This window comes from Camelus dromedarius, chromosome 9 (assembly GCF_036321535.1).
Source record: "Camelus dromedarius isolate mCamDro1 chromosome 9, mCamDro1.pat, whole genome shotgun sequence".
Classification (NCBI taxonomy): Eukaryota; Metazoa; Chordata; class Mammalia; order Artiodactyla; family Camelidae; genus Camelus; species Camelus dromedarius.
Genome location: NC_087444.1, coordinates 67,831,523 through 67,856,860, shown reverse-complemented (window position 1 = coordinate 67,856,860; position 25,338 = coordinate 67,831,523). Strand labels below are relative to the sequence as shown.

Here is a 25,338-nt window from a genome sequence, read left to right as displayed (position 1 = left end):
CGTGCGCCCCCTGCCGGCTGGCGGGAGGCTCCGCCCCCAGGAACGTCCTGCGCACCCGGCCCCCGTAACTGACCAATCAGCCTTTTCTCGCTAAGGACCTTCGTCGTTCCAATTGGTATAGAAGGAGGCAGAACCCGTCCCCAGGTCCGCCCTTGCGGAGTACTAGAGCACCGCCCTTAGAGTAACCAGTCTGGACCCCACCCCCACCCCTTACCCCTCCACCCGGACTCTGTAAACCCAGAGCAGGCGTTCAGGACCCCGGCTGTCCCGACGGACCACCGGGTGCCTCTACTGCTGCGACAAAGACGCAATTATGGTTTCCTCTTCCTCAGCCGCTTTCTGATGCCCTCTGCTCTTAAAGCACCCTCGACCGAATATTGTTCTCCCAGCTCTGCTCCAAGTCTAGAAACTTGTTTCCTCCTTTCCTCCTTAGAGTTAGAATTCTGTCAGGGACACACACACACACACACACAACAACAAAGTTAGTCCTTATCGATCATAATGCGCCCTTTGGACCTCCCTAAACCTTGGAGAGAGGGAGCAGGTGCAACAGATCATGATTAAGAGGCAAGGATTAGGGTTTGTTTTGACTCCACCACTCACCACCACTATATCCCTGCCAGATTGCTTCCCTTCTGTGTTATGAGGATAATAACACCTACCTCTAACAGTTGTTTGTGAGAATTAGAGTCCTGTATGTAAGTGCTTAGAGGACAAATGAGGGGTACTCAATTTAAAGTGGCAACATATATTGAGCATTTCATGCGTGCTACTGGGATAAGGATCTTATCTTTAGAGTGAAAGGTATTTTATGGAAAACAGATTCAGAGAGGGTGAGTCACAGACTGAATGCATGGTGGTGCCAGGACTCAAAGTCAGATGATTCCAGAGTCCAGGCTTCTAACCACTTAACCTATATTATTGCTATTGTTTTTGTAGCTGTTGATAAAATTATTGTTTCACATTTAATCTATTCCTGATTTTATCCTGGTCTCCAGTAGTTTCTAGATAATTCTTCTGAGAGTGAAAAAGTGGACTTGGAGTAGAGCCTCAGGGAAGAAAGGCCAGAACTTGCTCCTCAGGGGCAGAGCCTACCCTTAATCTAGTTCCTCCATAGTCCTGCCTACCCCAGGGCTGGGTACTCAGAGGGGCATTTGTTAACCTTAATAAAATATTAAAAATTGCTCAAGCCAAAGCCTTGGAGTCATAACCTTGACTCCTCTCTTTGTAGCAAACTCCATATCTCAATTGGTAGACTGGACCTTCAAAACAGATCTAGTATCCTGCCCACTTCTTTCCCCATCCCAACTGCTCTCACCCTGGTCCTGTGCACCACTGTCTCCCCTGGACCATCACAACAGCCTCCTCTCTATCTCTATGCCCCCCTACCCCAGTGTCTGTCCCCCACAGGCAGCCAGAGGGAACTTTTGGACACCTGAGTCAAGTCACATCCCCCACCCCCTGCTTGGAGCCTTCCTGTAGCTCCATCTCACTCAGGGTGAACACCAAAGTCCATGCAGTGGCTTGCAGGCCCCTACAGATCTTTCCTGTCACCCTTCTGCCTTCATCTCCTCAGTAACGTCCTCCCTGCTTCCTCCCCTCCAGCTCCCTTGAAGTCCCTCAGGCTTACCAGGCATACTCCTCCCTGAGGGCTTTGCATGACTGTCCCCTTTATCAGGAATATTCTTCCCACAGACATCCATAGGGCTCCCTCATCTCCTTTGGGGCTTTATTCAAATGCTAGCTCCTCACTGGGGCCTCCCTGACTACCCTGGCTGCAATTGCGTGAATCCCTCATCTCCACTTGATTATTTCTTTATAGTAGGTATCATTTCTAACATGTCATTTATTTATTGTCTCCTTCACTCTAAAGTTCATAAGCTCCTCATGGGAAAGGATTTTTTTTCTGTTCTGTTCACTGCTTTATCCACAGTGCCTAGAACAGGGCTTGGTGTATAATAGGTGTTTAATATATGGACCTGTAGAGTGACTAGATGTATAAAACTAGCCAGAGAGTCTGCTTGGGACTAAACGGTGGGGAGGGGAAAGGAGGATACTGGTAGAGGACTGGTCTGGTGGTTCAGGAAGGTGAGTGGATGGGGTGCATCAATGCAAATAAAGAACACAGGCTGAGACTTTGTCACAGACATTTCTTGGAGCCAATATCTCATGCCCCCCTCCCCTGATGACAAGGCTGGGTCTTTGGCCCCCATCCTTCCCCACTACTTCAGCCTGCACTGATGAGAACAATATTGAGGTCACAGACTGGCTTAGAATCAAGATCAGGAAGATTAATGTGGGAGTGCCTCCCCCAAGGCTGGGGGCCAAGCAGCCAATCCGAGGGGCAAGCAGCTGGGAAATTGGGTCTGGGGGCTCCAGGATCTGAGGTCTCCCGGCTCCCAGGGTCAGCCCTCCATGCACCCCTGACTTCAGGGTGATGAAGAGTAATCATGGATCAGAGGTGGGTATTTGCAGGGAGCAGGACCGGGAGACCTGGGAGAGGCGGTGCTGGGAGGTGGGAGCCAGGGAACCATCCCCCAGCCCCCACCACTTCATCCGCAGATCCCACAGCACCTTACAGCACTCTGGTCCCCCTGTCCCACCCCTCCCCAAAACGAGGTAGGTTAAGAATGGAGCTTCCCCCCGCCCACCACGGAAGGGAGGAGACCGAGGCACAGAGAGGGGGATGGGGACCCAGGCTGCCCCAGCCCCCAGTCCCTCCGCCCTCAGCTCTGGTGGGTCTGACAGTGATGAGAGCTGGGCAGAGTGGGGATGGGAGGGACACCCCCCCTTTTCTCTCACCCATCCCAGGGTCTGGTTGAGAGAGCTGAATCTCACAGGTTCCGGATGTAATAAATAGTTAATAATTTAAAGGAAGTGACAGAAGGATCCATCCCTCTGGCCCCCTTGACCTATACCTTGAACCCCTACAAGGCCATCCAAGTCTGGGTAATGAAGAAAGGTAAGTGCATATTTCCAGGTGCTTGGGACCAGATACAGGTCCCAAGCCCATACAATACTGAGATTGTCTTGTTTCAAGACCTTGATCCCCCCATGCGAGCCATCAGATCTGAGGTACTCTGGGAGTCCCAATCCACTCGGGTGAAGAGACTGTGGAATCCCCCTTCCCCAAGAAGAACGGTCTCAGAGTGCTGTGAAACAAGGTTTCAAACTTTCTGAAGTGCCCCCCAACTTTGAGATGGAAGAGAAGGGGTTAACAGAGGGGCAGAACATAAAAGGCTTGGACAGGGCTAAGACTGCAAAGCCAGGAGAGAGAGAGAGAGAGAAAGAGAGAGTGAGTGTGTGTGTGTGTGTGTGTGTGTGTGTGTGTGTGTGCGCACGGGCACACATTTTGTACCAGCAGAGCCATAGCTAGCTGCCTCTGTGCAACTTAGAAAAATGTACACCTTCCTCTGAGGGCACAGCATGGCCAGCCCCACTCACCACCTTGTCTGTGTGCCTTTGTTTAGTGAACAGCCTGCACAATTGTCTATGGTAATGCTGGGTCCTAGAGATGGGAGCAGGGGAGCACTTGGATGGTCCTGGAATCCAAGAATATTAGTCAAAATGGTTTTTTCCCCTAGGGTAAAGGGGTAGTTCTGCAGGATGCTGCAACCTTGGGACTAGAATTCCAGAGTCTGGAAACTTGGGGTCTCAGGGGCCTATGTACGGCAGGATTCAAGGGGCAGGAGATCTCAGGGGATGCTCAAGCTGGACCTGGAGAATATCAGGCTAGAGAGGTCTGAATCCAAAGAAATCTGGAATCTGAAGATGCTAGGTTCCTGGGGCACCTTGGATCTGACTGTCTCTGGCATGGAGGGACCAAGGTCTTGGGTCAGGGACAATCTCAATATTATGCAGGCTTGAGCCCCGAATTGGGGGGGAGGGTCAGTGGCACCTCAGGGCCTTGGATCCAGTGCTCCTAAAGCACCTTGGGCCACTCAGGGGCTGGGGGCATCAAGGAGTCAGAGGTCTGAGTGGCCATGAACATCTTCTGGGAGATGAGCTTTCAGCCTTTAGGAGATTGGGGATCTGTGGGTACAAAGAAGTTAAAGATTCCAGGACATTCTGGGGCTTGAAATTGAGTCCAAGGAGAGTTGGAAAAGGGCCATCTGAGGGTTTGGGACCAGTGTCTTGGGACCTGAGGTGTTGGTGACCTTCAGTTCTACATCTGGGGGTACCAGGCACCTCAGAGTCCTATATATGAGATCCAAAGCTCCTTGGAACACTGGCCTGGTATGGGTGTGTCTACAGAGGTCTTTGATCCCTGGCTCCCAAAGCATCTTGATCTGAATTCTGGATCTTGGGTGGTGAGTGTGGGGGAGAAGGGCTCTAAGATGGGTCTTCCAAGTCCTTTGGGTAAGAGAACATCCATTTGAGCACATCCAAGGACTCAGGATATCTTAAGACTTGGCATCTAAAAAGTCCTGGGGCTACAAGAACATCTCAGACACAGGTACCCCAGGTTTTAGGTGAGCATTCAGGAACAACTTGGGGTGATTCTGGGTCCTATAGTCTCAAGATCTGGGTGTAATTGTATACAGGCAGGGTCAGGTACTGGCAACTCCTGACTAACTCTGGGGCTGTAATCTGAGGGTTCATGGTGCCAGGCATGACTGGGTCTAGGTTGGTAATTTAAACAAGGAGTCAGGATTCAGGGTCCTGCACTCTCAGGAATCCGTGTGCTCCCCTGCCTGCCTGAGGTGGAGTCTGGGAATCCCTGGGTCTCCTCAGTCTAGGTCAGAGGGGTTGGGGGTGGAGAACGGGGACTCCAGAACTCAGGATGCCTGGGACCTCTTGGACAGACATCCCAATGAAGCTGGGTCTAGGGTCTCTCAGTCCTAGATTTGGGGTCCAGGTTCCAGGTCTGGGGTTTCTCAATCCAAACTCAAGCTCCAAGATCCAAGTGTGCCTAGGTTTGGGTCTGGGGTCTGAACAGAGTCCGGGGTCCTAGACCCTCAATTTTGGGTCCTCAGTCTGGCTACCGGACCCACCAGGCCTTCCTCACCGTGCCGCCTCCTCGTGGCGACCCCCGCAGCCGGCGCAGCCGCATCGCGCCGCGACCCAGTGGCATGCGCGCAGGGGTGCGTAGCAGCAGAGGCAGGGAACGGCGAGGGAGAGCGCGGCCAGCGCCGCCCAGCGCGCGGCGGGGCGCGGGTGGCCCGGCTCGCAGGCGCACGGGTCCGAGAAGTCGCCCTCGGCGTCCGACAGGCAGTGGTAGAGCAAGCTTTCGGCGCACCACAGGCAGCTGAGCCGGCGAACCAGCAAGCGACCCGGGTCCGGGGCCTCGGCGCAGCGGCCGCCACGCCCATCCGCACGACGACGGAAGAGCGCGCGGCAGTGCACGCAGCGCGCTGCCTCCTCCGCCTCGGGGGAGGCCTTGGCCGGCGCTGGGACCGGGCCGGGGCCTGGGGGTGGGCGAGCAGGGGGCGCTGGGGGCGCAGCCTCAGTGAGAGGGGCGGGTAGCGCCCCAGGGGGCCCCAGGGCTGCGCCCCTCAGCGCTCCGGTTTTGGCGAAGCGCACGACACAGGTGGACAGGGCGAGAGGCGCAGGCGGCCCGGCGCGCCGGTAATCCTCGTAGCCGCGGCCGCCCCAGCCCGGGCCCCCTGCCCCGGCCAGGGGCTCTGAAGGCTCCGGAATCCCCGTGAAAGGTAGGAGTGGAGGGAAGCTCTGCGGAACGAAGGGACAGGAGAATAGGTTAGTGGGGTCTGTGATCCCCAACATTCCACCACCATCCATTCCGTACTTAGAAGATCCGAAATTCTAAAGACCCAGCCACAGTCCTCATTCATCCTAGGATCCTGTCCTGGGTTCCTGACTGCGTGGGTCTGGTATTCAGACTTCTATTACTCCAGCCCACTCCTCTCCCAAAGACAGAGGAAATCTAGAGACCGACAGAAGAATCCAGGAACCAAGCCCACACACCTTAAGGACCCAGTGGTCCAGGCTCTCAGTCTTGCCCTCTAAAGATCCGAGATCCCAGCCCCCAGCCCCCTCTACTCTCAGATTTGGGAGTTCTGGACCCCAGCTATCTCCTCCTTTAGGACGAGAGAGTCTGGTCCCCAGATCCTTTTTACCCCCTTAGATACCAAGCCCCACCCTCGTGAGTTAAACAGTCTAAAGCACTTCTTCCATTTGTACCAGCAACCCGCTAATGTGCTCAAAGTCGTCCCCTAAACCCCTCTGGAATTCAGAACTTTCCAATCTCCAAGAGCGCAGGAGACACAGGAAGCCCTCACCCAACCTTCGGAAGAACCAAGGCCTCCAAGCTCCCCCGCCATGTCAGGTCAGCCATCCAGTAGGATCTGTTCGTGGTTTCTCACCCCTCTTCTGCCTCAGCTCCCGCCCACTTCGGGACTCCAGCACGCCCTGCCCCATCCCAGGCCCCATTCCACCCTGAGCCCCAGACTTCTGCTGGGGTCGGAGGTCGCACCTGAGCAGACGAGCGGCGGCGCTGGGGGGGCGTGGCTGGCCCGAAGCCCGAAGCTGACTCCACCGTGACGATGGGGGCCGCCGTGGCGGTGGGAGGTGTCTCCTGGCGGCTGTGACTGGAGGAGGAGTCGCTATCCACGTGGGACTGGGGGAGATTGGCGGCCTCAGAGCCGGGACCCCTGGCACAGCCGATGCCCTTACACAGACCCCCTCCCATTGTGAGCGAGGGCTCTGCGGCCAGACAGGCCTGGGTTCAAGCCCCGGGTCTGCCACTGACTGGTTGTGTGACCTCCGTCAAGTGAGCTCATCTCTCTGAGTCTCAGTTTCCTCCTCTGTAAAATGAGGATCATAATAGTGTCTATTCATAAGGATGTGGTTAGGACCCACTGTAAAGGGCAGAATACATGCCTGAAGTACAGGAAGAGCTAGAAATGGTTAGGGTTGTTATTATTTGACCCCCTCTTCTTATCTGCTCAGCTCACCAACCTACAGAACATCAAATCATCCTCCCTTCTCAGAATCCCTTTTCAATGGCCATCAGTTGCCTTCCTGCCTCATTGGGGGAATTTCTACCCACCTGGAATGCTTTCCTTCCCATCCAAACCAAGCTCTGGCCTTTACAAGCTGAAACATCACTTCTCAGACCCTCAGTTTCCTTTCTGTAACTTGGGAATCATTCCTACCTCATCCACTTACTATCTTCAGTAAACATTCATTGAGCACCCACGACATGCCAGGCTCACAAAGGCCATTGTGAGGATGTGAGATGAAGCAGGGAAAACACAGCTTCTTTCCTGAGTAAGTGCTCATTAAGTGGGACCTGTCTCTGTGACTTCTGTAGACCCACTGGCATCTCCCACTACCCTGGGAATCCTCCTTTTCTGCCCAGGGAACCAGTTCTGTTCCTCCAAGTGTTCTCCCACTGTTCCCAGCAAGTGCCAAATTGAATCCGACATTACGTGCATTTATTCATTCAATCAATTTATTCAACACATATTTACTGAACACTTACTGTATACCAGGCACTGTTTTAAGCATTAAAGATGCAGCAAGAAAGCAACAAAAAGATCTTTGCCCTCCTGGAGCTGACATTCTAGCATGGCAGATGGACAGTAAAGTAATAGATAAGAAAACTGTCTATTGGGAAAGGAAATAGGGAAAATAATCTTAGAAGATGGGGGAAAATTAGAGCAGAATAAGAAACCCTGGGAGACTGCAACTTTAAACAGGTTACTCAGGGAGGCCCTTACTGAAAAGGCGATATGTGAGTAAAGCCCTAAGGAAATAAGCCAGGTGGAAATATGGGGAAGAGTGTTTTAAGACAGAAGGCTGGTCAGTACAAAGGCCCTGAGACAGGAAAGTGCCTGCCCTTCTGGAGTAAGAGTGAGGAGGCCAGTGTGAGCATGAGGAAGAGTAACTGGAGGCCAGATGGTGTGGGATCTTCTGAATCACTCTGAGGACTTTGTCCTTTACCGTGAGTGAGATGGAGCCTGGTAGGATTCTGAGTGGGGGATGACCATGAGCTGACTTAGATGTTAATAAGGTCCCTCTGGCTAGCTGTGGAGAAAAGAGCTGGGGAAGGCAATTGATGATGAGAAGCTGATGAGATGGTCCAGCTGGGAGATGAGGCTGGACTGTAACCAGGTTAGAGGCACATTTTGAGTATTTTGAAAGTGGAGCCAATACTTGCTGACAGATTAGATGAGGGACATAAAAAAAGGAGAGGAGTCAAGGATGGCTCCAAAGTTTGTACCTCCTAGTGAGTAACTAGGAGGATGGATTTCCCATTAATTTGTTCATCCATTTACTTCCAATATTGATTCATTTTATACTGTACCTTAATTTTTTTTCTGCCTTTTCACACTAGAATTGAAGCTCCACAAGAAAAGGGACTTTGTTTTGTTCACTGATGTATCCCCAGTGCTTAAAACACGACTTTGTTGAAGGTGTTCAATAAATACCCTTGAATGAATGTGTAAATCATGATAGAACAGAAAAACTGGAATAATTGGGATTGAAATTGACACAAATAGTTTGGGCCCCAATTTTTGTCCCAGCAAGTGGCATGGTGCTGGATACACAGTAGGTGCTCAAGAATGTTTGTAGGGTAGAAATAAACCCCTGCCCTCCCAGCAGAGCTGCACCTGGAGACTCACCGTCAGAGGGCAGGGAGTCTCTGCGGTGTCCTGGGAAGGGGAGGAGGAAGAGGAGGAGGAGGAGGGGGTGAGCGAGCCTGGGGCAGGGAGAGAGGCAGACAGTGAGTTCCTTGGGCCCATCTTCCCCCACCCCTCCACCCTAGCCCCCAGTGCCCACCAACTGGGCCACTCACCTCGACCCAGTGCGGCCAGCGCAGCCAGCAGGCTCTTCTGGAATTCATCAGCCTCTGCAGGACTCTGAAACGTCAGCCCAAACTTGCAGTCACCCAGGCTCCAGTGATGGAAGATGGGGTTCACCTTGTTGTAAACCAAGCCTGGCCTCAGGGTACACTCCAAGGTGGTCTGAGAGGGTAGGAGGGGGCCAGGTCAGACATTCCCTTCCAGCCATGCCCGTGACTTCCCCTCAACCCCAGGCTCTATGCCAAAGCACCCCACAAACCTCATTTCTCAATCCTAGGTGTATCCTTGAACACTGACCAACACCCCAGTACCACTCAGTTTTATTGAGCACACCTCTGACAGACCAGTTTTTTTCCCAAACCCCCGATCTCTACATTTTCTTAACACCCCCCTCTCATATCTCAATAGGAATCTCAAATTTTATTGAATGTCTCAAAGAATTAGTTCACCTTCTGATAGCCCAATGTCTCCCATTTGGCCCAACAGTACTCCCCAAACTTCATTACACAGCTCAAAATATTATTGTTAGTCCCCTTCTGATGTCCTGTAATCTCCCAAAAGACTACCTGCAAGTTCTTATCAAACACCCACAGCCTTGCCCTCAGATGCCAGTCAGCACCCGAGGTGTTCCCTTGTATCCTTGTCCAGCATCACTTTATTCCTTCACACCATTTCAAATCTCCCCTACACTGTTCCTTCCAACTCCTGTTCTGAAAGACAACCCTACCCCAAGCCTTTTCAAACCATCCAAATCTTTCTACTACATCCTCAGCTGAAACGTCAACATTCTTCTTCCAAATCATGCCAGTCAGCCCAGAATATTCCTGACCAACCCATAATAGGATTGTAAACCCTATTTGACACTTTCAGATGGCCCCCTACCAAATGCCTCCATATACTTAGGGCAGATAGGGGCTAGTGGTGTCAGATCCTCATAGTGAGGATCTCTGAGCAAGATGGAGCCACGGGGAGGGCTCTGAGCAGAGGAGAGATGTGATCTGAGTCAGGTGTTAGCACAGCCCCTGTGGAACAGACTGAGGTTGGGGGAGGGAGCAGGAGCAGGGCAAGGACACCAGTGAGGAGGCTGCTGTGACAGTCCAGCAGGCAATGGCAGTGGACAGGACCTGCTTAATACCCCCAATAGACCCTGAAACGCCCAACTCTTATCCAGAAGACAGATATTCACTTCCAACTCCATCCCACAGCCCCAGTTTGATTCGAGCTGGGAGATGACCTGACCTCACCTCTGCATTCCCAGCCCCATTCCCCTACTTCCCCACGCCCCCACCCTACCCCCACGCCCCAGGGTGGCTCACTTTCTGGTCCCGAAGGCGCTCCCCGTGGATGACGTAGTGCCCCTGGCGGGCCCCCCCCTCGGGCCTGGCCCCTCGGACCCGACATACGCTCACCTGGCTGAGGCCCCCGCCCCCCACAGGCAGCCAGCCCCCACTGGAGTCATCTCGGGCCATCACCACGGCTCGGACCCGAACCATGTACCTGGAGGAGGTGGGAGGACAAGGACAACATGGTCAGTGAGCGCCAACCCTGCTCTCCTATTCAGTGTCCCCCCAACCTTCATCTCCCCTCTTCATTTCTCTCAGCTGGATCTCCGGCACCCTTAGCCACCTCCTCCCCCATGCCCACCTTCTCCCCCCATGCCCACCTTCTTCCACCATGGCTTCTTTCTTCCTCTGGCCCTCTCTCTTCTACCATGCCTATCTTCTTCTCCATATCTACCATTTTTCTCCATCCCCACCTCTCCTCCCTTTCCCCATCTTTCCCATCCCCACCCCCATAGCTTCGCTCTTCCACTTCCCTTCCTCCTCCTGCTCATCCCCTATCAACCCTGTCTCCTTCTCCTCCCTCAGCACGTACCCACAGCCCCACCCATCGTCCCCCTCACAGCTGGGTGCCTGCGCATATGTATTTTCTTAGAGCCCTTCAACTCAGCTCCAGTCCCCCCTACACTGCCTCCGCACCCTGCCGCCCAGGCCACTGGCTGGGTGAGAAACCCAGGCTCTCTTCCCCCCCACCCCTTCCCGGATTTATGAATGAGACCGGATGCAAAGCTCACTGAGTCACCCGGCAACGGGAGATGGGCAGGGAGCAGGGAGAGAACCAGAAATGGCCAGATACAGGCCAAAAGGGAGATGGAGGCAGAGGAAGCCAGAAACAGGCGACCAAGACACCAGAGAGCATTTCATTCACAAAAATCAAGCCTGCTCCCTCAGGCCCCTGCCAAGGAAAGGCAAGGGGGAGAGATTGGCGGGGCCGGGGGTTGGGGTTTGATCCCTCCTCCTCCCCCTCCCCGCCCCAGCATCCTTCAGAATCATCTTACCCCGCCCCCTGGCTCAGGGGACGCAGCCCTCCGCCCAGTAATCGGGATCAGCGTCCAACTCCTCACTACCACCTAGCGCAGGGACCCTGGTGCCCCAGCCTTAGGGACCCAGGCAAAGAGCTCTAGCCCCTTCCCCCACCTGCAGGCTGCCGGGTTTCCCCAGCACTTGGGGAGGGGAAGGGGCGGCCGCAGCGCCCCCAGCCCCCTTTTCTCAATGGGATGGGATTTTGTGAATGAGCAGTCACGTGACGCTGCTTCCTTTGTCCGCCCGCCTACCCCGACAACAGGTGAAGCAGAGAAAGAGGGCTGGGGTCCCCCTCAAGGCCTACTGGGATGGGACGCTGGGATTTCTAGGTGCCCTACGCTCCCCACATGTCTGTTTTCCGGGGGGAGTGGTCCTTAGAGTTCCTCAATGGTGGGGGTCCAGTACGGAATTTTATGAATGGGGCGTCCTCGGAGGAAGGCCAGGCCCCCCAAATGGAGACTGGTACCCCAAATGGCTGCCGCACATTTTGGGGGCCCCCACCCCCTTGTCCTTCCAGCCAGGGTCTGGGGGGCGCCTGGGTGGGCATGGGCCGCAGCGGAGTCCTGGCCACCCCCTCACCGTGACAGGCGGTCTGTCAGCCCCCGCCCCTTCGCCCCCCTTGGCACCTGCCTGGGAGGCTCCGGCCGGGCTCCGAGCGGCGGCGACGTGGCCTCCTCCTCCTCCTCCTGTTTGCTCCGGCTCCCTCGCTGGTTCCGGCGGCGCTAGAGACGGGCACCGGGAGCCGGGGCGAGGGGGGAGGGAGGGGGAACCTGGAAGATGGGTGGGGGGGAGGGGGCGGCTTGGGGGAGGGGTAAGCGCGAGGCAGGCGCACTTGCCCGCTGGGTCCTAGAGCCCGGTATTGACATCGCGAACAGCCCCCCAACCCCCATTTTTTCAGGCTCCAGAAAGGATCCCCTACTTTCCCACCCATCGGCGCCACCGGTCCCTGAGGATGTGGGGAAGGGGTCCGGGATACGGCTTGGTCTCAATGTTCTAAAGAGGCGAGGGTCTACGTTTTGGGTACTAAATAGGAGGGGCTGGGTGCCTGGCTGGGTTCAAAAAGGGGTGGGGCGAGAACGGAGCGTTCGCAAGGGGGCGGGGTCGGAGGGCCTAAGGAAGGAGAGGGTGAGGACGCCGAAGGCGCGGACAAGCGCGTGCGTCACGGAAAGGGCGGGTCCACGGTGGAAGGGCATTCTGGGCGGGCCCGAGGCAGGAGAGGGTCTTGGGAAGACAGGTGGCGAAGTCCTAAAGGGGCGGAGCTTCTAAGTAAACTGTCTTTAGGGGCCGGACGACCGAGAGTTTCAAAAGGGAGGAGCTACGTAGCAGTGTTCGTAATGGGCGGGGCTTCAGGAGAGGGAATAACGAGGGGTGGGGTATTTAAAAGGGGAGGGGCTAAGAAAAACGTTCTAAAGGGGTGGGGCCTAGGACTCCAAGGCCTGGGGGCGGGGAAGAAGACTTGGGAGTATTTCAAGAGGAGATCCAGGTTCGTAAAGGGCCGTGCTCGAGCTGGCTCACAGGAGGGCGGGGCCTCGAGCCCGGGGGCGGGGCCTAGATCTCGGGGTCCACCCTCGCTGTCTCGCCCACTTGCCTTCACCCGCACCCCCGTTCTTTTCGGTTATTTTCTGCTACGGCCGTTCCCCGCCCTGCCCTGGGCCCAGGGGGCCGCGGTCTGAACTTGGGTCTGCTGGAGGAGTCGGTAAGGGGTATCCTCTGCGCGAAGGAGGAGCCAGGGCGGAGCTTGGGGAAAGGGGTGGGGCCTGAGTGTGAGGCCTGCAGCTCGCCTAGGAGCGGGAAATAAATTTTTGAGTGAAGCCTAGGAAGAGGGCGGGACCCAAGTGATCAACAGACAGAGAGGGATCTGAGGGTTAGAGGTGAGGACTGAGGGGTCAGCATGACAAGAATACCTGGCATTTACTAGGTGGAGGTGGGGGCCAGACCTGGGGCGGGGGCTATGTGCGGAGGCCCAATTCCCTGACAATTGGGAGCGGGACCAGAGGGCGGGGGCGGGGCCTGGCCTGGCCTGGCCTGGCCCTCTGAAGCCTCCGAGTCGAGGGAGAGAAGCTTGAACTCCTTTTAGGCCTTATAGGCTACAGACCATACCATCATGAGTGATGTGGCCTGACTGACAGTAGAGTAGGCAAGACCTGTGTCTTGGAGCCTAGAGACTCGAGATGTGGCCGAAGTGTAGGGATGTGATCTGAAGGACCAGCCAGGGAGACAGAGACCGAACCTTAGTATCCTAAAAGGATAGGGGACCAAGTGTCTGAACAGCAGCTGTATGGTACCTTGGGATAGAAGGTGTGAACGTCAAGAGTCAGGCAACAGAAATGTGGCTAGAGACTAGTAGTGCCTGAGTGGATTTTGGAGGGCAAGGGCGGGGGTCTGTGCGGACGGATAGAGCCAAATACAGGCAGCCTCTTGGGGTCCCCACAACCCTGGCAGGTTGACTGGTGGAAGTTTTTCTGCCACAGTACCCGACCTCCGTCAGAAATGGGGAACGTGCAGTCGGAGCCGTCCGCGGGCGGGGGCTCCCGAAAAGAGCATGCCTCGGACCGCTCCTCCGACTCCCGCCGGACATCCCTGGTGGAGCCTGAGGTGACCCCCTCCTCCCCGGCCATGCGCCTGGCTCGCGGGCTGGGCGTCTGGTTCCCTGGCAGCTCCGCGCCCCCGGGACTCCTGGTACCCCCGGTACCCCCGGAGCCCCAGGCCTCACCCTCACCCCTGCCCCTGACCTTAGACCTGCCCTCGCCAGTGACTCCCCCTTCAGAGGAGGCGGCTGCGGCCGCAGTCTCCACACCACCCCCGCCCCCCGTGGGGACCCTGCTGCCCGCGCCGTCTAAGTGGCGAAAACCCCCGGGCACTCCGGTGCCCCGGATCCGCAGTCTGCTGGAGGCGAGCCATCGAGGCCAGGGCGACCCTCCGAGCCTCCGTCCGCTGCTGCCGCCGCCCCGGCAACTAACCAAAGAGGACCCCGACCCCGTCCCGAGGGCCCCATCCCCAACTTTGCCGCCCTTGGAGCCACGGAAGCCGCCACTACCGCCACCTTCCGACCGGCAGCCCCCGGACCGCAGAATCACTCCTGCTTTGGCCACACCCGCCGCAGCCCCTACAGAAAGCCAGGCCAGGCACGGCAGCGAGGGCCAGACCCCCGGCGGAGCCCGCAGAGGGGCATCTCCCCAAGCAGGAGAAGGCGAAATGGCCCGGCCTGTGGCCTCTGAGCCTGGCCTGAGCCTGCTGTGTAAAGTCACCTTCAGTTCAGGGCCCCCTTTGCTCCCTGCGGCAGTGTCGAGTTCCTTAGCGGCCAAAGCCCCACTCGGAGGCGGCGGAGGCGGAGGGCTATTCGCCTCCGCCTCGGGCGCCATCTCTTACGCTGAGGTCCTGAAGCAGGGACCCCTGGCTCCTGGGGACACTAGCCCCTCGGGAGAGGTCCCTCGCGGTACTCAGAAAGCAGAGGGCGGTGATGGAGACGGCGAGGGGTGTTCTGGACTCCCCTCGGCGCCTGCGTCCCAAAGCCGGACGCTCCCGCCGCCACCGTACACCACCTTCCCAGGTTCGAAGCCCAAATTTGACTGGGTGAGCCCACCCGATGGCCCTGAACGCCACTTCCGCTTCAATGGAACTGGCGGAGGCGTAGGGGCGCCCCGACGGCGCGCAGCCACGCTCTCCGGGCCCTGGGGCCTCCCGCCGCCTTCGCCAGAGCAGATGCATCCAGCTACCGAGCCCCGAAGGCCCGCACCCGCCTTGCTGGCGCCGCCTATGTTCATCTTCCCGGCGCCTACCAATGGTGAGCCTGTGCGCCCCGGACTTCCCGGGCCACAGGAGTTGCTGCCGCCGCTGCCGCCGCCGCCGCCGCCGCCCACGCCACCACCCACGCCGCCTCCAGCGCCGCCTCCCATACAGCAGCCGCCCGTGCTCCAGCCAACGCCGCTGCCCGTGGCGCCCCCACCCACCGCAGGCGTTGGCAACTTGGAGCCGGCCGTGGCTCCCGCCCCGGCTCCTGCTCTGCCCCTCGCCTTGGTTGCTGACCAGGCCCCGGCCCCAGCCCCGGCTCCAGTTTCCACCACCGCCGAAACATCGCCGCCTGCGCCCACGCCCACCAAGTCCCGCAACCGCCGGAACAAGGGTCCCCGCGCAACCCGCGCAGCCCGCGCCGCGCCCCCTGAGGTTGGCGCGCCTGGAAGTGGTCCTCGCGAACGTATTGCAGCTACAGTGACTGACAGCGCTGGTGGAGCGGGTGGTAGCAGCGGGGCTCCTCCGGCAGGGACGTCTAACTCGGGTGCCCCGCGCCACTGGCCACCCTTCCAGGTGCTTAACTCTTGTCCCTGCAAGTGTTACTGTCGCCACCAGCCACGCCATCGCCGCCTGCCACGCAACGTGTCTGCCTGGTGAGGGGAGATCGGGGAGTAGGGAGGGGAGGGCATACCCTTCCAAATCCTAAACCTGACTTTCCTGGAGTGTCCCATTCAACCCTTTGATGTCCTGACCTCAGCTGACTCTAGACCCTTTAGTTGCATGTCAAACCCAGCTATGCTCCAATCCTTCAGGACCAAGAGGGGCCTTGATACCATACTGACCCCTGACAGAGAACACCGTGGCCCACCGTGGCCCAGCCCCTTAGTATCCAGACCACCAAGTTAACTCTTGGCCCTCTTGTTACTCTCTGGAACCATCAGGGGGGATAGCTGGTCCCACCTGGCCTGACCCTATTCACCTCCCTGACCCTGTCCTAAGGGAATCAAGAAGGACCATGTCCCAAGTTCTTCAGGGATGGGAGGGGAAATGATGGTCTCCTGGAACCAAATGGTATAAACGCAGGCCTCCAGTGGAAGCCCCAAGCTTAGTCCCTCAGGCTCCTGACTCCTCCACCCTTTGACATGTTCTCCTGACTCTGGGATTCAAGGTTTTGACCACCAGAGGGCACTGATGTCCCAGTCCTTGTGCTGCAGTAGTTACTCCCTCAGATCCAGGGGATACACTGCTTGCTCGTTATCTCCTCTTCACCCTTGAATCTCAGGATCCAGTCATCAGGGTCTGATCTGTCTGACCCTGGCTCCTGAGGACCCTGAATCACTGGGAGACTCTCTGCCCTGGAACCTCTGGGGCTCAGCTGGGGCCTGGAGCGAGGGGTTGGGGGAGCCACTATCACCAACCCTCAGTCCCTTTCCTAAGTTTAAGTGGATACAGCCCTGCCCTAAACTGCCTTTGGGATATTCAGATATGGTCCCTTATAGAGATGGAGAAAGTGGAGCCTAGAAGGGATAAGGACCACATAGCCAGGCCTTGATGACTCTACCCTCTTCCTAGGCTGAGCACACCCACCAACCACCTGAGTGAACCACCCTGGGTCTCCACCATCAAGCTAGCTGGCTCCCTGGTAGCTGGGCTGGAGCACTACGATTTGCAGGCTACCCATTCCAACTAAGTGTAGTCTGCTCAGTGTCCTCTGCTTTCCCCTCCTTGACAATAAAATAACCATCCAGATGCCTAGATGCCTGTCAGTTATGGTCTAAGGGTTGGAGGGGTGGGGCAGGGCAGGGGCCTCCATGAAAGCACCACATCCTGGAAACAGTTAAGGAGGCTGGACCCAGATAGCAGTAACGGAGGTTCCATTCATCCAGCATGTGGACTGATGGGCCCAGGGGTGAGATGTTATTTCCCTTAATACGATCAGCCCCATTTCCAAGCTGACCTGGTGTCAAGTTCAGGGGTTCAGAACAAATCACTCTGGAAAGCAGGAATGATCATTCCCATTTTACAGCTGGGGAAACTGACTCTGGAAGGCTTTCTTAAAAATCCCATATCCCACAAGTGGCTCAGCCAGATTTGGACTGTCTTAACACACCTCAAGAACTTCAAGGCAGGAAACATAGGCTGTGGAGGTGCAGGTCATAAGTCACAGCACTGGCTCAGAAGGGCGGGAACCAAGGCAAGTCCATGCCAGGACCCATGCCTTTCATTCCACAGAAGTCTCAAACTGGCAGCCCACAGACGGGTTCCATCTCTCATGTCATTTTAAAAAACTGGTTTAATTCATTGCAAACATTTTTTTAAAATTGGGATACTTCACTGAAACATTCTGGTGCCTTGCCTTCCTATGTGTCCACAGCTGGCTGCAACAGTCCCTCTATCCAGGGCCTGCGCTCTTTCCCAGGCCACAGTACCACTGGGCCCGTGCAGAGGGGGCATCTCGGTTTGAAACCTTGAGCAATGGCTGCTGGAGAGATGCCGACCCAGGGTTATCTCAGACCCCCTAGGGTCCCAAACTTCCAAGTTCTTGTAGATAAGACTTTATGTCCCCACCATTCCACTCGGGGAGACAAGGGCCTAAGAGAGAAAATGTCAATCCACCTTTATTGGAGGAAACCCTGCACTGCATCTGCTTTAAATAATGCAAACCCTGCCCACCCCAGTGCCTGGCAGGCTCAGACGATCATCTCCAGCTGCCGGGCATACTCGATGACCTGTTTGGCCAGCTCCGTGGAGGGGATGGTGGTATCTTCCGGCTTTTGCTGCTGGCTGGCAAAGCTGTAGTAGTTGTTGACACCCAGGACCCATCCTCGCTGCAAGAAGGGAGGGATGAAAAATGGATAGGGTGATCACACAGGCTCCCTCCCCACCACAGAGCCAGCACTTACCCCGGTGGGCCCTGGCTCAGTGTCCTCACCAACCCCACTCTACCTGCACAACCCTAGGCAAGTAACTTCTCCTCTCTGTGCTTCAGTTTCTCCATGTTTGAGATGGGGACCCTAATCACACACCTCTCTGGGTCTGCAGTGAGCATTCAGGGAACCAAAAGTGCTGAGAATAGTGTTTGGCCCAGAGTAAACACTAAATATCGGCTGTCCCCATCGCTCAAGTTGAATTTCACCTCTTCCAGTCTGATCTCGACCCTCAGCCACCAGGGCTACTGCACCCCATACCTCGTTATCTTCAAGGACACTGCTTCTGCACAAATATGGACCAAAGGAAGTGAAGTCTTGTGGGGAAAAGCTGCAACCTCTAAGGACTTCCGATTAGGACAACCACCCACATGTACTAAGCCTCCACCTCCACCTGGTGCCAGGTGCTGTGCTAAGCTCACTCCACATGTTCATTTCTAGCCCATTTCTACAGATAGGAAAACTGAAGCTCACAGAAGTTCAGCAACTTGCCTGAGGTTACACAACTGGATTCAAACCTGGGCAGTCTTGCTCCAGTGTCCCCCAGGCCACCCCACCCTGCTGTTAGTGAGTGCACCCCTGGCACCATGGCTCCTTGCCCTGCACCCCAGCCACCTTCTTGGCATAGTCCGTCATCTTTTTGGGTGTGTTGAAGAAGAGGATCCGGGTGGCCTCAGTGAAGAGGATTTTTTCATAGGCTTTCTCGATGCACCCAGCGATCTCGTCCCTGGGGGCAGATGAGGATCTCATTACTAAGCACAGACAACTCTCCAGGCCCTGTCCTCTTAGGCCTGACATGTATAAGCTCCTTCAGTTCAGCACTGATGGCTGGATAATATGTTACTTGCCCCCATTTAACCAATCAAGGCTCAGAGAGGAGGGCAGCTGGACTAGAGTTACAAAGCAAGGGCCACAGTCAGGCCCTCACTCAGATCTCTGGGACTCCTGGGCCCACACTCTGAATCCCACTCTGAATCCCACTCCCAGCCATGAGGACTTGAGGCTGTCTGGAACCCAGCCTGGGATTCACATAGGGATCTCTTCACATCACACCCTCCCTACAAGATCCGATCCCAAGGGGGTTCCCTGCACCCCTATTAAGAGGTCAACGATGAAGCAGAAAAACAGCAAGGCATCAAGTCACTGAAACGGGACAAGGAGTTTGCTCTGGGGAAAAACCATTGACAGGGACGAGTGTATCCGTTTCTGAGGCATTTTCTCTCATATGCCAAGTGGTAGGTATACGGGCGCTCATCATATCACCCCCTGTTCATTTTCAAGCCAAAAACACTCCAAAGAAGGGGAAACCAAGGTCCCACAGTTTAGGTGACCTGAGGTGAAGCCACGTGACTTGTGGAGCAGGGTCTCCCTCTGCTGTGCGCCAAGCCCACGCTCAGGGTCTGGTGTACCTGGGCACACACATACACAGCCCAATGTGAGGTGAGGGCTGTCACCCTCATCTCATGACCAGTTTCAGTTCACAGAAAAGGAGAACTCCTGTGCCCAGCCTCCCCAGATCACAAGTGGCCAGAATGAGATTCCAACTCAGGGCTATCTGACTCGAGTCCAAGCTTCTTTTGAACTCCACAGGGCCCTGGCCCCCCACGCACCTGATAGTGTCAAGCAGGATGTCGATGAAGAAGGTATAGCTCTCAGCAGGGATGTTGCCTTTGGCCAGGAACACCTTATTGTAGCTGCCCTCCATCAGGTACTGGAGAGGACAGGGTAGGGAAAAAGAGAGGGTGAGGAAGAGGGAGCACAGGGCCCGACCCACTGAGGCCTCACCAGACTCCCAGTGCCTCCACCATCCCCACTCTGCAGAACACCCTTTGCCATACAGTAACCCATTTCCCACGCAGACTGGGTCCTATTCTTCCAGGAAGCCCTTCCAGGTCCTCTCTCTCTCTCTCTCACTCTCTCTCTCTCTCTCTCTCACTCTCTCTCTCTCTCTCTCTCTCTCACTCTTTCTCTCTCTCTCAAGACTGCCCTGGGCGAGTACCTAATCATCTCATCTATTTTTCAATCACAAGAGGGAGAAAGAGCTCGAGCCAACCCAACCTCATTCCTCCACATCTTTGCCCAAGCTGTGCTGCCCATCACAGCTGCCCCTCTCCCATCGTCTCCCCACAGTGAAATCCTCCCGAGAGACGGCAGCTGTAGAAACTACTTCTTAACCTTAGGTACTAAAGCTCTTCCTTGGCCCTGCTCACCTTCTCCCAGAAACCGTCCTCCTTGCTGTCCCTCAGACACATCAGGCGTGTTTCTGCCCTGGGCCCTTGGTCTGGCTGCTCCCTCTATCTGAATCATTCTCACTGAGATGATCACGTAGCTGGATTCTCCACCCCTTTCCAATCTTTCTTAAATTCCACTTTTTTCAGCAAAGCCTTCCCTGACCACTCTTACAAAAAAATCACCCCTGCCCCCGACTCTCCACCCTTCTTCCTGCTTTATTTTTCTCCATAGCATTTCACATCTTACAAACCATACAGGTTACTTCATCTTTTTATTCACTGTCTGCTTCCTCACCTGAATGTCATCTCACAAGATCAGAGATTTTATCTGTTTTGTTCATTGTACATTCTGAAAGCCAACCACAGCACCTGGTAGCCAGCTGGGGCTCAATATTTGTAGGACAAATGAGCAAATGAGTCCATAGGCTGAAAGATGGGTGAACCCTGCCTACTTCTCCAGGAAACCCTCCCAAACGCCTGTCCCCACACTACTCCCTTTAGCCAGGCCCTCCCCTCCCCCTTCCTCAGCCTCACTTGCTCCAGGGACACTGGATGCTTGATGTATACATTGGTCTGGATGTCCTTGGCAGGTAGCCGCTCCAACTCTGTGTGGAACTCAGCCACCCGGTTCTGGGACAGCAGGAAGAGAAGGTTGAGGCCCAAGAGCTGGTGCATGTAGGCCGACTCGGGGAGCTGTTCCCTGTGGAACAGGGTCGGGAACCAACATAAGGAGATCTTAGGAACTGACCAAGTCCCCAGCTCTAGGCTCCAGGGACCCTACGAACGCCCTGTGCTCTCACCTGGGAAGAGTATCAGGTGCTAAGTTTTCGGATGGAAATGAGGCCCAGAGAGACATGAAGAAGTCACAAGCATATGGGCCCCAGAAAGTGACCTCGTTTCAGTAAAGAGACTCAGCCTTAGTTTCTCCAACTGTATAATAGGTATCACCACAGTATCCATCTCAGAGGTGGGTTAAATGAATAAGGGTTAAGTAAATTAAATGATTTAATCCAGGTAAAATGGTTAAAACAGTACCTGACCTAAATGAATACTGTGTAAGTGTTAACTATGATTATGGTATTAAGAATCACCACCCTCACTTTATGGGGGAAACTGAGGCTTAGGGAGATGAAGCCATTTGCCCAAGACTACATAATCAGGAAGTGGCAACATTAGTTTCAAACTCAGGTTTGTCTGGCTTCTGATGTCAAATTCTTAACCATTAATCCATGCAGGCACCATTCAGTTATGAAACCATTCAGCTTTATATTCAAGACACAGCCCAGGAGTCCCTGCTCTGGGCCTGGCTCCATGCTAGGTATTGCTGGGACACAGCAGTGACCAAGGCACTTCTGCCTTTAGAAGACGCACAGTCCAGTGGGAGAGACAGGGAGGCACAAACAGAGGGGACACAGCTCATACAGCACTGGAGGCCACAGGAAAGAACCAGGTCTGAAACCTGAGGGCTATGGAGAGCCATAACAGGTTCTAAGCAGATGACCAACATGGTCAAATTTCAGTGTCACAAAGGTCCTACTGGCTGCCATGGAGGGATGAATCTGATGGGGCAAGGCTGGGGCCGAGGTGGGTAACAGGTGATGGTGGCTATACTGCAGAGTAGAAACTTAAAAGAGCAGCCATGTAACCCCCCTACCCTCCCCCACACACCAAATCAGGGGCAGGGCTCATCCTCACTTGTAATCGAAGTAGTAGCATTTAAGCTGGGCCATGTACCGCTCGAAGGAGGGGATGTCCTTGCGTAGGATACTCCATTGGGCCCCGATCTCCAGTATGTCACCTGCAGGTAACAGGGGAAGCTCTCAGGAGGTGACTATGGTCCCAACCCGACCGCTACTACTGCCATTCCTGCCACAGCCCCCAGCCGATAACTCCCCACCAACCCCAGTGACACTCACGCGCCAGAATGAGCTGCTGTTTGGTCAGTTTGGTCCCTGTGGTTGGCAGGAAATTGAGCTCCAACAGAACCAGCTGACAAAGAGAATAGGGGAAGGAAGGAAAGCAGATGGGACTTCAAGTACAGGTTACTTACCTCTCTCTAGGCTTTGATTTTCCCACCTAGAAAATGGGGCTAATCATCATCCCTGACTCATAAGATTGTTACTGAGTATTAAAGGAGTCAGTCCTCATAAAGAACTCAGATCAGGGCCTTGGCACATGACGAGTGTTCACTGAAGATGACCTCAGACTACAAGTATTAACAGGACCACTGGGGAAACAGGAGACACACTCCGTGCCTGACTCGATGGAATCAAAGGGGTGGGAGGACGCTAGCACCTTCAGTTCTTTGGCAATCCTTTCCCACACTTTACTGGGTTAGGCCCAGCTACCCCCGCCCATCTACACCAGGGAGGAAGAGGGGCTAACCTCTCCCCATAGCTCAATGCAGACATCATCCCTAATCATATACACTCCCTTAGCAACTTGACCCAACCGACTGTATTCACTCTTTCCCAAACACACTTGGCCTGAAGCACCCCAAGCTCCATTCTGGTCCTCTACTGTAAGAATATTTTTCTAGGTTCAGTTCTGCCCTCACAACTTGGCTGGGCCCCTCTCCCCAAAGATGCATCCCTAAGCTCCAGATCTCTCGAACCCCAGTTTGTCCTGGTCTTAACCACGCACCCCATCATCTCAGCCTCCTTCCATCACCCTGTCCAGACCTCATTTCCCCCTTGGTGTCGCCCAGAACCCTCAATCAGAAAAACTCCAACACCCGCTTCCTGCCACTCCAGGCAGCTAGGCCTTCAAGCACCAAAAATTTAACCTCTCACTCGGCTGTGCCAGACCCACTCCTTCCATCACCCTCCCACCATGGGGCTGCATTTGGTCCGTTCCAGGCCCTCTCACTATTTCACTCCTCCAAGCCCGCATTTTGGCTGTTCCGAATCCTTCACCCTTTTGGGTCGCCCAGCCAGCCTTGGTCCGCGGCCTCCCCCTGGGCCCGGAACTCGGCTGGGTCTGGACCCCTCGAAACGCCCGCGTCCAACCCCTACCTTGAGACGGCCCAGCTCTTCCCCGCACTTGCTAAGATTGGGGCTTTTACGGTTCCACTCGCCCTTGAGTTGCTCGTACATGCCGGCCGCGGCCTGCAGGACTGCGCCCGAGGCCGCCGCAGTCCCGGAGCTCGAGGCGCCCGCCGCCCCGTTCACCGCCGCCGCCGCCATCTTCCGTGATGCGGCAAACCGCCGGCCCAATTTACGGCAGCAACGCCTACAGCTGCTCGCCCGGCGGAAGGGGGGCCGGGAGGAGGAGCCCAAAGCCGAGGGCGTGGCTGCGACTGCCCGCCTCCGCCCGCCGCGACTAGTGTTCAGTCGCTCTCGGGTAGGTGCCCTCGGAGCCCGGCGCTTAATAAACATGCCAGTCGGAGCTCCGCCTCTGCTGTCACTCAAGATGGTGACCGGAAGTCGTCTGCTGCCCTAACTGAAAATGGCGGTGGTTGCAACGCTTTTCCACCTCCCGTTATCAACATGGCCGCCCCGGCTTCAGCCTGGGGTTTCAGGACGCTACGTTTGTCTTGAAGATTTCTACCTTTGAAGCGACTCTTCTAAACCAAGAGGTGGCGATGGTGGAGTCGTTCGCATAGCTGTCTTAGTCCCACGTTATAGACAGGCTTTGAGAGGCTGCGTAAACTTCCAAGAGACTAACAGCTGAGATTTGACCCTGCGTCTTTCTCTCTAGTCTCTCGGTGCATTCTTCCACATTTTCTCCAAGCGTGTACAAGTATTCACAAACTTTGCAAAAATCATCCAGTCCTAATGGCTTTAAATGCCACATTTAACTGCCATATGCCATCTGTCTTTGGTAATCAGGCAATCTGATCATCTTGCTCAGTTTCCTTCTGTTTCTATCTGATTTAGGATTAATACAAGGAATGGACGTTGAATTTTAGAAAAAGCTTTTTCAGGCACCTATTTATGTAATCATACATGTTGGCACACCTGAGCCTGTTTCTTCACCTGTGGAGTGGGGATAATGATAGAATTTTCCTGGTAGAACATCATGAATATTACTTGATAATCCAAGAAAAGGGATCTGCTATGGACTGAATGTGTTCCCCACAAATCCCTATGCTGGAACCTAATCCCCAATATAATGGTATCAGGAGGTGGGACCTTTGGGAGGTGATTAGATTGTGAGGGCAGAGCCCTCATAACTGAGACTATTGACCTTATAAAAGAGACCCCAGCGACCTTCTTCATCCCTTCCACCATGTGAGGACACTATATGAGGACAAAAAGATGATCCTCTGTGAACCAGGAAGCAGGTTCTTACCAGACATCGAATCTGCTGGCACCTTGATCTTGGACCTCCTAGGCTCCAGAATTGTGAGAAATAAATTTTTGTTGTTTATAAGTCACCCAGTCTATGATCTTCTGTTACACCAGCCTGAATGAACTATGGTTAAAATAGGATATTGTCAGGGGAGAGGCTATAGCTCAGTGACAGAGTGCACAATTAAACCCAGTACCTCCATTTGAATAAACAAATAAACCTACTTCCCCCCACCAAAAAATTTAAAAATGGGTATTATCTCATCACGTTCTCCTGAACTGCATCAATGCAATTAACCTTACTGATGAGCCTGTACCACTGACTATGGGACCATACTGCTTGACCATTCCTGACCTCCCTCCTGAGTCCCAGACCTGTGGTTCCCACAGCCTCCTGAAAAAGCTCCTTGAGAAATCTCTCAGGCGTCCCACACCCACCATGTCCCCAAATGGCCTTAGTGTGTCCACAAAACCTCCTTCTCCTTGGTCCTCATCTCAGTGACAGCCTCTTTGTCCCCCATCCCCCAGGGCAGAGGCCTAGGCCTTTTCCTAAATGCCCCCATCACTCCCATCCTTCCTTGGGATGTCAGTTTCACAGCCTGTTTGCCAGGCCTCCTGAGCATCCCTTGCACCTGCCCCTTCTCCTCCCTACCCCAGGCTTTGGTCCAGCACCATCCCCTTCTGCCCGCTCCCCGGCCTATAGCTTCCAGCCCTGAGCCATTCTCCACAGGGCAGTGAAGACATCTTTCTGCATCTGACCATATCCTTCAGCTTCTTGGCTCTAAATTCTCCTCTGATAATTCCTAAGCTCCACAAAATGTGACCTCAGCCACCTTGCTGTCTCATCACAGACAACCTGGTCCAGCTGTCTGTCCCTGTGTCCCCTGGGCCTCTACTTCTACGGTGAAGGAGTGGCAGGGGATGGTCAGAGGACCTCCATAGTCACTTCACCCAAGACCTCTGAGGAGGTGCTGAAGTTGGGCCTATTGGTTGAACAGAGAGTGGAGTTCAAAGGCACATTTGCT

At 55.1% G+C, this 25,338-nt stretch overlaps 3 protein-coding genes across 8 annotated transcripts; 1 reads left to right on the top strand and 2 right to left on the bottom strand.

Moving 5' to 3' along the window:
- Positions 1–78: 78 nt before the first annotated feature.
- SPRED3 (sprouty related EVH1 domain containing 3) lies at positions 79–11,873 on the bottom strand. 5 transcript variants are annotated; one of them, XM_031458629.2, is made up of 6 exons: positions 11,758–11,873; positions 10,085–10,265; positions 8,762–8,930; positions 8,589–8,665; positions 6,434–6,577; positions 79–5,670 (listed from the first exon to the last, which is right to left on the bottom strand). In XM_031458629.2, exons 2-6 carry the CDS (start codon positions 10,259–10,261, stop codon positions 5,005–5,007), a joined length of 1,233 nt encoding a protein of 410 aa, XP_031314489.2. In that variant the 5' UTR covers positions 10,262–10,265; positions 11,758–11,873; the 3' UTR covers positions 79–5,004. The 5 variants fall into 5 exon arrangements, with proteins under 5 accessions (XP_031314489.2, XP_031314492.1, XP_031314493.1 ...); XM_031458632.2 differs by having other exon boundaries at positions 11,762–11,873; XM_031458633.2 differs by having other exon boundaries at positions 10,178–10,265; positions 11,762–11,873.
- A 730-nt stretch (positions 11,874–12,603) lies between these two features.
- Positions 12,604–16,618, top strand: GGN (gametogenetin). 2 transcript variants are annotated; one of them, XM_031458624.2, is made up of 3 exons: positions 12,604–12,827; positions 13,603–15,516; positions 16,436–16,618. In XM_031458624.2, the coding sequence occupies exons 2-3, from the start codon at positions 13,622–13,624 to the stop codon at positions 16,551–16,553; spliced, it is 2,013 nt and encodes a 670-aa protein (XP_031314484.1). In that variant the 5' UTR covers positions 12,604–12,827; positions 13,603–13,621; the 3' UTR covers positions 16,554–16,618. The 2 variants fall into 2 exon arrangements, with proteins under 2 accessions (XP_031314484.1, XP_064345368.1); XM_064489298.1 differs by lacking the exon at positions 12,604–12,827 and having other exon boundaries at positions 13,486–15,516.
- Positions 16,619–17,456: 838 nt separating this feature from the next.
- On the bottom strand, positions 17,457–23,449 carry PSMD8 (proteasome 26S subunit, non-ATPase 8). Its single transcript, XM_010989356.3, has 7 exons — positions 23,036–23,449; positions 21,938–22,010; positions 21,717–21,819; positions 20,556–20,721; positions 19,401–19,501; positions 18,406–18,517; positions 17,457–17,691 (listed from the first exon to the last, which is right to left on the bottom strand). The coding sequence occupies exons 1-7, from the start codon at positions 23,396–23,398 to the stop codon at positions 17,554–17,556; spliced, it is 1,056 nt and encodes a 351-aa protein (XP_010987658.2). The 5' UTR covers positions 23,399–23,449; the 3' UTR covers positions 17,457–17,553.
- Between the last annotated feature and the right edge of the window lie 1,889 nt (positions 23,450–25,338).

Bases quoted from the DNA above. Each gene is read 5' to 3' on its own strand.
- PSMD8 (XM_010989356.3), bottom strand. From the start codon at position 23,398: ATGTTTATTAAGCGCCGGGCTCCGAGGGCACCTACCCGAGAGCGACTG. The intron at 22,011-23,035 runs GTAGGGGTTGGA...TCTCTTTGTCAG, and splicing joins AAGAGCTGGGCCGTCTCAAG to CTGGTTCTGTTGGAGCTCAA. The intron at 20,722-21,716 runs GTGAGGATGAGC...CCTGTTCCACAG, and splicing joins TGCTACTACTTCGATTACAA to GGAACAGCTCCCCGAGTCGG.
- SPRED3 (XM_031458631.2), bottom strand. From the start codon at position 10,508: ATGGTAGATATGGAGAAGAAGATAGGCATGGTAGAAGAGAGAGGGCCA. The intron at 8,666-8,761 runs GTGAGTGGCCCA...TCCCTGCCCCAG, and splicing joins GCTGGCCGCACTGGGTCGAG to GCTCGCTCACCCCCTCCTCC. The intron at 5,671-6,433 runs GTGCGACCTCCG...TTCGTTCCGCAG, and splicing joins GCCGCCGCTCGTCTGCTCAG to AGCTTCCCTCCACTCCTACC.
- GGN (XM_031458624.2), top strand. From the start codon at position 13,622: ATGGGGAACGTGCAGTCGGAGCCGTCCGCGGGCGGGGGCTCCCGAAAA. The intron at 15,517-16,435 runs GTGAGGGGAGAT...CCCTCTTCCTAG, and splicing joins CCACGCAACGTGTCTGCCTG to GCTGAGCACACCCACCAACC.